The sequence below is a fragment of the Echiichthys vipera genome (assembly GCF_963691815.1).
Source record: "Echiichthys vipera genome assembly, chromosome: 16".
In the NCBI taxonomy this organism is placed as follows: Eukaryota; Metazoa; Chordata; class Actinopteri; order Perciformes; family Trachinidae; genus Echiichthys; species Echiichthys vipera.
This window is the reverse complement of record NC_139841.1, coordinates 27,515,603-27,525,583: the sequence shown is the minus strand read 5'-3', so window position 1 is coordinate 27,525,583 and position 9,981 is coordinate 27,515,603. Positions and strand designations below refer to the sequence as shown.

The window sequence follows — 9,981 nt, the reverse complement described above, 5'->3', positions numbered from 1 at the left end:
TCATCTCATCTTCAGCCTCTTATCCGGGGTCTGGTCTCGGGGGCAGCAGCTTTAGCAGGGGACCCCAAACTTCCCTTTCCCGGGCCACATTAACCAGCTCTAACTGGGGGATCCTGAGGCGTTCCCAGGCCAGTGTGGAGATCTAATCTCTCCACCTGGTCCTGGGTCTTCCCCGAGGCCTCCTCCCAGCTGGACGTGCCTGGAACACCTCCCTAGGGAGGCGCCCAGGGTTCATCCTTACCAGATGATCCTGAACCACCTCAACTGGCTCCTTTCAACGCAAAGGAGCAGCGGCTCTACTCCGAGTTCCTCACGGATGCTGAACTTCTCCCCCTGTTTCTCTACACTTATCTCATCTTCATTTTCTTTGATTTTATTTTACCTGTATTCTTTTATCTCTCTTATATAAATACAGCAAATACCCTTCATTATTAACTGTATGTAACTAAGAGTTTCTGGTTGACTGTCTATTGTTTTACCTTCTGTGTTTATTGTTTTGTTTGTGTTTCTGTTATTTTTTATAATTATTTATTATTATTCATAAACAATTGCATTTTTACCACACATCACACTCTCATTTTACAACTGAATATCGGTCCTACAGTGACGGTGTAATTAATCCTCAGTGCAGTATTTCTCTTGCTCTATTTTAGGCATTTATAATACTTTTATATTTGTATATTTACTGTGGATGTTTTTGTGCTCATGGTGTTTCTGTATTGTGTTCTTTCCTCTGTTTTATTACGGCACCTGTTGAAGGACATACGTACTGTATATATGCTGATTGTTCCAGTGGTAAAAGAAACAAGTATCACATGTTATACATTCATACTCTGTGTTCATTGTCATTTCCACGTATTATGCAGTCAGCAGGTGCTTGTTTCTCAGCCTTGACACCACCGTGTGAGAGTGTGTGCAGAGGAGGGATGAAAAGGAGTTTGTGCAGCAGTCAGTAGAGAGAGCACTGAGGCCTTCAAGGACGCTGTCTGTGGGTGTGTGATATTCGCTTTTACCTATAAAGGAGAAGTGTACTCTGTATCAGCAGCTCTCACCGTGCGTGCAGCCTGAACAGATGTGACTCTCTGTGGTGACGTCTCCAAAGACCTTTGCATTAATATCTTAAACTTGTTTGCATGTGTCCAAACTGATCACTTGTCATCAACAGAACTATGGAGGCTGGTCCAGTGCCTCAACACACACTCAGGTCTGCAAATAAAGTATCTATCTGTCTTAATTTTGAAATTTACACTTTCTTCCAGTCAGACAAATGAGTTATATGTTAAGGACGTCCTCATACCTTATAATACATAAACAGTGGTTCTCTTCTCTTCATGGTTTCAGAGTCCATTTGCAAACTTCTTGTTCTTGTTTCTGATTTTTTTCTATTTGTTTTTTTAATTATTAATTCATTTTTATTCTTTTATCATTCACATCATTGTTATGTTTCATATATTTATCCTATAAACCTGTATTTCTGTAACTTTTCCCCCCGTTTTTGTAAACATGAATATCACTGAACTGATTACCAAGCTGAGATTTGGCTGTGTGTGTGTGTGTGTGTGTGTGTGTGTGTGTGCGCGTCCATGCTAGTGTGTGCATGTGTGTGTGTGTGCGTGCTAGTGTGTGCGTGTGCGTGCTAGTGTGTGTGTGTGTGTGTGTGTGCATGCTAGTGTGTGTGTGTGTGTGCGTGCTAGTGTGTGCGTGCATGTGTGTGTGTGCTAGTGTGTGCGTGCTAGTGTGTGTGTGTGTGTGTGCGTGAGTGCTAGTGTGTGCGTGCTAGTGTGTGCATGCGCGTGTGCGTGCATGCTAGTGTGTGCGTGCTAGTGTGCGTGTGTGTGTGTCCTGTAATGTCTTTCACTGTATTTCCTTTTTTGACTTTGTGATTCATAAAACACGGGCCGTGATGTTGAGACTGTCCATTGTGCCAATAGATTGTGTGCGCTCACACGAGATGTGCCGTGATGTTAGAGTGGCGTGGGAGATCTGTTCCTGAGGGTGGGGTAGGACGTCAAATTTCGGAACACATCCTCAGTACTGTTCCTTTGAGTTTAAACACTATACGCCCTCATCAAAGGTGGCCAGCTACAGGGTGATCAAGCCTTAGCTTGTGTCCCGTGCCCAATCATTAGGAGTAGCCTAGCTGTAAAATGGCTAATATCCCAAGGGACAATGCAAGGCAGGGGCGTCCTCTTCTTCGTCCTTGTATCATTATAAGGAAGGACCCCCTCAAAAATGACATGATTCATCTCAAGTCCTGAATAAATTAATTCTTAAATTCCAAATTCTAGTGGAGTAAAAATGTGTAATACGTCCCTCTGCCGCTACTGAGCTACAGTCCATAGATGACTTGGCTGGGAACCGTAGAGTCGCTGGTTCAAGTCCCTGTTTGGACCATGTATGGAGCGTGGACTGCACCGAACCCCCAACTGCTTGGGGCGCCTGTCACTGGCAGCCCCCTCGCTTTAACATCTCTCCTTACTTGCATGCATAGGTCCTGTCTGTACATGTGTGTATTTCGGGCCTGTGTGTGTGTAACATGATTAATAATAAGAGTGAAAAAATTCAATTTCCCTGTTGCGGGATAAATAAAGTAATTCTTCTTCTTCTCTGAAATGGAAATACTCAAGTAAATGTACTAATTTACCTTCCACCACTGGATGAGAGTGAGTTTCTGCAGAATTGAGGTCAATATTAAACTTCTTGTGTCTGATCAAAGACCTCCTGTTTCATTATAAACGGAGAGAGACTTGATTTACGTCATGAAATCCAAACATGAAAGGAACATTTTTATTCCCCCACTTTGTGAGAATTAACACCCTTTCACAATAAGAGTCCGGCACCGCTGCAAAATTGTACATTTGTCACCGACACACTTAACAGCAGAAGGTTACGCGGGCGGACGATCACGCATAAGACCTCCATAAAAATATCAAAAATGTTTTCCTCACGTCTTCCTTTAATTGTCTTTATAAAAACGTATAATAATGACTGGAAAACACGGTTTACTTTACAAAAGAAAGGACGACAGGAAGCATCGCTAATGACATTGAACCATAATTATCACACAATAAATCAACTTACACAAATATAGCGAGCATTTTAGTTTGACAGAGGGCCGTCTCTCAGTACGGCATGGAGGCATTGAGACACATGCGCTCTAGTCAGTCATGAAAACACACTTAAAGGGTCATTCTGCCGCAAAATCATCCCAGGGTCTTTTTCTGCACTTACATATTTCAAATAAGCCAGAGACAGTTTTTTGTTTTTTTCAACAACTATTAACAGAGAAATCCGGGAGAGTCTCTAGCCGGACGTGGCTAACAGTGATTAGCTCGGGGCAGCACGGTGAAGGCATTCAAACGTCTTTTTTAACCACTAAGGGCGCACCCCCACTGTCTTTAGGGTCCTTGTCCCCCCCCTCCAGGCCCGTTTGTACTCACACTACCTGGGCCTCGGAGAATGCTTCTTGCTGCCTATACGTCATCACGCCGTAACACGTCACACGCATTGATGACGTCATGGCGATGCGTGGCTTTGTTTCCAGATCTTTCCGTAGACCTCAGAGTTTTTGTGCGTCTTGTCGACTGTTTTTGAATCTTTTCATCGACCAAATCTGCAGTAAACACTCCACCTCCGCATCACACCAACGTGAACCTTTCGCCGCCATTGTTTGAAATGTCCGCGCATGGTCCCTCCTTCTTTTTTCTACGTCCCAACAGGCGCACAGGAAATGACCTCAGAACCGCCGTAGGCCTCGTGCTCATACACGTGCGCGCGCTCGTGCTCGTACATGTGCAAACGTGCTTTACTAAAGCCCACCTCTCCCAAACGGGCCCTGGACAGCAAGCGTGCCGCTACTGCACTCAGACTGGTCAAACGAACTAGACTTTAGCCGTGAAACGTGCTTGGGCATGGTACGGATGGACAGTGTGAGTGCAACAGCAAACCTCTGCAGCAGCATGAGAAGAGTCCCTACACACACAACAAAGCACCAATGGGCTCCTTCCTTTGGGATTGACTTTGGTAATCCACTGTGATGGACTTTACTATGAGAGGAGCTGGTACAGGGGCCAGTAAGTAAGTCTTTAAAACACTCTTTAATAAACTCTGGCTTCACTAACTACGCTGTTGCTGCTTTGTTGTGTGTAGGGACTCTTCTCATGCTGCTGCAGAGGTTTGCTGTTATTTTCAGCAGTATTAGTGGTTAAAAAAGACCTTTGAATGCCTTCACCGTACTGCTCCGAGCTAATCACTGATAGCAACGTCCGGCTGTTAGCGACTCTAGCAGATTTCTACGTTAATAGTTGTTACAGGAAAAAAACTGTCTCCATAGCTGATCTGATGTAAGTGCAGAAAAACACCATGGGATGACTTTAACGCCTGAATTACACTTTAAAGCCAACACTTGTCTTTTTCCGGCTCTCTCCAGAAGAAGGCACAGTCATCACATTCAAAACATTTACATCCCTTCACATAAAAAGTAGTGTAAAATCACCGTCAGTATGAAACAGAACAACCCCGTTTCCAAAAACACGTCGGGATGCGTTTGTAAAAATGTGAATAGAAACAGAATGATCTGCGAATGATCTGCGAAAACACAGGAAGTCCGTATTTGTCTGAAAAAAGCACAAAGACAACATGTCGAATGTTGCAAGTGGCTTTGTTTTTTGAAAATGATACGGCCATTTTGAATTTGATGCCAGCAACACGTTTCAAAAAGACTGGAAAAGTGTGAATACTCTTAAAACACGGTGGGACGGCAGGTGGAGTGGCAACAGGTTGGTAACATCTCATCTCATCTTCAACCTCTTATCCGGGGTCGGGTCGCGGGGGCAGCAGCTTTAGCAGGGGACCCCAAACTTCCCTTTCCCGGGCCACATTAACCAGCTCTAACTGGGGGATCCTGAGGCGTTCCCAGGCCAGTGTGGAGATCTAATCTCTCCACCTGGTCCTGGGTCTTCCCCGAGGCCTCCTATGCCACCACGATAAGGGAGCCATCACTTTATCGTGGTGGAGAGGTTTGTGTGTCCCTGTGAACCTGAGGGCTGTGTTGTCTGGAGCCTGGTGCTCCTGGTGGGGTCTCCCATGGCAAAGTGGTCTCAGGCGAAGGGCCGGACAAAGAATGGTTCACAAAAACTCAATGGACAAACAGGGAAGAAGAAGAGAGACCGGTGGAAGCCCGGGGCCTGGAGCCAGGCCCAGACGGAGGGCTCGCCGGCGAGCACCTGGTGGCCGGGTTTGCCATGGAGCCCGGCCAGGCACAGCCCGAAAAAGTGACGTGGCACCTCCTTCCTCTCCATCCTGCGGGCCCACCACTCGCAGGAGGAACCACTTGGGTCGGGTGCACTGTTGCACCGGTGGCAGTGAAGGTGAGGGGCCTCGACGGAGGTTGGTAACATGACTGGATACAATATGTGTTTCTGAACGACTGAGCTGGAAAATAGTGCAAAACTGAGGGAACAATGGGCCTCATTCACCAAACGCTCTTTAGCCGTTCTTTAGCCCCCCGCGACAGGAACAAGCGGTTGAAGATGAATGAATGAATGAACTGTCCTGAAAATTATTTTTTGAAATCATGGACGGAGCGTCCTTAAGAAGAGGGGGACCGTCCAACTCCCCGGCTCTAAAACCAGCATCTGTGATGGCATGAGGTGCATGAGTGCACACGGCACGAGTAAACGCTGAACCACGTAAACAGGCTTTGAAGCAACTCGTCGCTAAGTAGACGTGACTTGCTTATTTCACCAAACCACATTCGGCAGGTATTTTGGAAACGGGGTTGCACTTTTTTACCCACAGTCTTCAGCAGGTATCACTAAAAAATGTGTGAGCTGACAAACGGACAGCTTCTGTCAAAGCACAAACACCGAGAAGGGACGGGAGCTCGGCCCTCTGGCTCCGACGTCAGCGCGGCGAACGCCCCACCTCTCAACATTTAGAGGATGGAAAGAAATGTCCAGGGGAGAGGAACTTGTAGCCATTCCCGGAGGGGAGTTTGATGCTTCCTTTGGAGTTGGACGACGGAGGCGGAGGAGGTTTAGCGTCCAGTTTTTTATGGTGACCGTTTGGTCTGTCGTCAGTGCTGTGGTCCTCGGGTCCCTCTGTGTTCTTGCTGACACACTCATGTCTAGGTGAGAGATTAAGCAAACCCAACACATCTTTCTGTACTGTACTCATTTTTTTATTCCCACCTCGGAGTAAGCTAGCAGGGCAGGGCCCCTCGTGTTTCTGCCCAGCGTTGGCCCAGAAGGTTTTTAAATTATGAATGGTCTGGACTTTAGTATCCCGCTTTGACTGGTTGAGTTCGGGGGTGTTCGCAGGGCTGGGGGAGGCTGAGACGGATCCTGCGGAGGAATAGGAAAGGGCTGGCGATGGTGCGCTGTCAGCAGGAGAGTGGGAGGGTGAGATGTGGGCGGTGTAAGGTGAGGTAGGGTACTTCAGTTTGAGCTGAGCCTGCACGTGCACATCTGGGGAAACGGTGAAGAAAGGTGAAGCTTGCTCTTTCACAGAGAGAGATAAAGAAGGAGAGGAGCGAGCAGGGCTGCCGTAGCCGGAGCTGATTTTCTGCAGCGACGAGGAGCGGGACGGCGGTTTAGGCCGGGTCGGGGGAGGCGTGGAAACAGAAGTGGAGAGCGGTGAAAGGTGACAAGAGAGGGAAAGAGGAGAGGAGCAAGCCCTTAGGCTGGCTCTACTGGGCGGTCTGCTGAACGCACTGGTCTCAGAGGGCTGGAAGCCTCGTGCTCCCCCAGTGGGAGTCAAAGTTGGGGTCGTAGGAGTCGACAGAGAAGGCTGCCTGGCACGCGCTTCTTCTCTCCCCTCAGGCCCCCTCAGAGTCTTCCCTCTAATGTTTGCTTTCTGCAGGCTCTCCACGGCTTGCATGTGGCTCTGGGTCTCCTCCAGAATCTTCTGGGCCAGTTCCTGGGGATCCATCTGTCCCGCAGGCCCTTGCCTCTCCTCCTGGGACTTGACCGTGCTGTCTGTCTCAGTGCTCGACTGGTCCGAGTCCGAGCTGCTGACCTTTCCTTTGGTGGTCCTCTGAGGAGGTGGGCTGGGAAAAGAGGAGATTGTAGTTCAATTTAAACAAACACATCTAGCAAATTAGCTTCAGACTCTGAATGCTAGGACCTGTAGCTTTCATAACTGTTGCATTCCCACTTATAAATGTATAAAACATGAAAGAGGTTAACAGATACAGAGCTGGGAGGGAGGAGACCTTCAAAATAAAAGCCCTGTACATGTCCTAAAAGGTTTTAATATTTGTGAGTGCAGTTTCCAATGAAAACCCCTGTGATTCAGGTTTTATTTAGTGCGTGTGTGAATGTATAAATCGCTCCTGATCAGCAGGTGCACCTTGTGTGCTAGACTACAGAAACATATAAATACGCTCCATTTACTGTTTGCATTGTTGGAGGAGCCCGAGATCTAAGATTTTCATCGCATTTCAATCTAAAATCCAGTTCAGACCAAAGATTCACGATAAGATGAAACCTTTCGCAGGTGAGCGTTGCAGCAGCGTGAACTGACCCGTCTCGTCTTGACTCGAACCGGCTGACGGCGTCGCCTGCAACCCCGTTAGTCAAGTCTCAAGCAGCTGGTTTTAGAATGTAAGGCATGTCACCTGTTTCAACAGCCAATCAGCTCGTAGCTAAGCCCGCTGGTCAGGTTAGTTACGAACTGTCAGCTGGTCGAAACGGCAGTTTTGGACGGAGACTCAACGACAGAGAGAGAAAGAAAAGAGATGAGCTAGAGAGTAAATAAGGAGAGGGAGCGCCGTAATCCAGAACAAGGCAGTGAATCAGAAAAAGAATATGTTGTATGTTGTATGTAATAGAGTTTAGGGATCAACCGATATGGATTTTTTAGGGCCGTGCCGATACCGATTTTTTTTCAACGGCCTCAGCCGATGACAGATACGGACTGCTGACTTTCTTGAGCTGATATCTGGAGCCGATACGACTTTTGCCCTCTCAATTTCCTTCATAAAAATTCCACAATGATGAAAACAAATGTTACGAGTCTCAATTTTTTAAAAAAGGAACAATTATTGGACTTAAAAAAGGCGTTTCCAGCCACACGGAGCTGCCTGTGGACGCTTTTCTATGTCTCAATTATGCCGGGGAAAAACCTATTGGCGAACGTAGCAGCCCGCATCGATAATATCGTCCAGCAGCAAAAGGTGCCGACTCGTCCGTCTCACTGGTGTGAACGGGCCGGTTTCAGAACGTTGCATACCTGCACATGGTTTCAACTGGTCTCGACATGACTGTTGGTCTGAACTGGACCACATCTATCTTTCTGACAATAACAACATCAAACTCACATTTCCTGCCTGGGGCTAGAAGGAACTTTCAGGGGCAGCGGCGGCGGAGCTTTAATCGGAGACGTCGGCGTGCTGATGCTTCCCTTGGAGGAAACTGTAATAGGGTACCCATGACCCCCTGCGGACCCTCTCCCAGCACCGCCTCTGCCGTGTCGGTGTCCCGCAGGTAGAGGCAACGTGTCACACTCCCTCCTCCCTCGTCCCAACGGCTCACTGCTGATAATGGAGTACCCCTCGTACTCCTCGTCCTCCCCTTCTCCTGATAACCCTCCTGCATGATTGGTCAGTCGACCCCTCGACAGGCCGGCCGCGTGGCGGTGCGAGGTGTAGAGGCCGCCTCCCCCGCGAGCTCTCTCCAGATCCTGCAGGTGGGAGCGCTGGCCGGTGATGTCGCTTCCTGCGGGCTCGGGTCGGGACAGGAAACTGAGGGAGGAAGCGAGGGAGCTGAGGCTGTAGACGGAGATGGCGTCGCAGGAGAGGTTGTCGGGGCAGACGGGGGGTAAGAAGGAGGGCTGAGGCGGGTAGCAGCCAAAGGAGAGGGGTAAGGAGTGGGGCTGGGAGGCCGACTGGGATGACGACAGAGACTCCAGGGAGGAGGAACTGTCCATGCTCAGTCTCTTAGGAAGCTCTGTGGAGTCTGGAGGAACAGAGGGGTTACATTGGTATAAAGGCATAGATTTAGTTTTAAAAAAATGAAAGTTGTGTGTTTTTCTCACCGAAGAGTGCAAGAAGAGACTGGAGGGCAAAGTGCATGATGCGCCTGCTCGCCTGCTTTCCCGTCTTCAGCACGACCTCCTCCTGACCCACCTCACAGAGATCGAACCCTGACAGACACAAGTGCTCTACTTTACTACAAACACGAGGTGCTTTTTATTCCATGTGATGCTCATTCATATTTCTAACTCCTGCTTTTGACTCCAGAGAAGAAGAACTTCTGCAGAGGGAGACTGAGGAAAGTGGAGGAACGGCTGTCTGACAGCGAGGTAAAGCAGCAAAAAACAATCTAACTACAGCGTATACTTAAAGTGAAATAGACTGCTTTAGGTGTCCACACTCCATAAATGTCACTCTTGATACAGGTTGCAGGACTTTTACAGTGTGTTGTTGCTACTTCAATAGATAACTAAGTTTAAATTAAAGTTGTACTCCATAAGATTTGAGATACGTCGTTTCTAGCGGCCTCTTTGGCAGAAAGATGTAACTGCAGGCGAGCCTTTGTCCTCTTAGGGCGCTCACACTGTCCTTCTGCACCGGGCCAAAACAGGTTTTTCGGCTAAAGCCTAGTGCATTTGTCCATTGTGAGTGCAACCGCTCCGCGCATAACTGTCTGAGAGAGGTGGGCTTTTGTAAAGCACGTTTGCACATGTACGAGCACGAGCACAGGGCCTACGGCGGTTCTGAGGTCATTTCCTGTGCGCCTGTTGGGACGTAGTGAAAAGAAGGAGGGACCATGCGCGGACATTTAAAAAAATGGCGGTGAAAGGTTCACGTTGGTGTGATGCGGAGGTGGAGTGTTTACTGCAGATTTGGTCGATGAAAAGATTCAAAAACAGTCGACAAGACGCACAAAAACTCTGAGGTCTACGGAAAGATCTGGAAACAAAGCCACGCATCGCCATGACGTCATCAATGCGTGTGACGTGTTACAGCGTGATGACGTA

At 48.2% G+C, this 9,981-nt stretch overlaps 1 protein-coding gene across 1 annotated transcript in view; it reads right to left on the bottom strand.

Moving 5' to 3' along the window:
• Positions 1–3,828: 3,828 nt before the first annotated feature.
• The window catches only part of ttc28 (tetratricopeptide repeat domain 28), a 120,460-nt gene continuing 114,307 nt past the window's right edge, over positions 3,829–9,981 (bottom strand). Inside the window, exons 32-34 of the mRNA XM_083929594.1 lie at positions 9,037–9,144; positions 8,321–8,957; positions 3,829–7,048 (exon numbers count right to left, since the gene is read on the bottom strand). Of these exons, the coding sequence (XP_083785720.1) occupies positions 5,929–7,048; positions 8,321–8,957; positions 9,037–9,144 (1,865 nt within the window). The 3' untranslated portion in view covers positions 3,829–5,928. The remainder of the gene's footprint in view (positions 7,049–8,320; positions 8,958–9,036; positions 9,145–9,981) is intronic.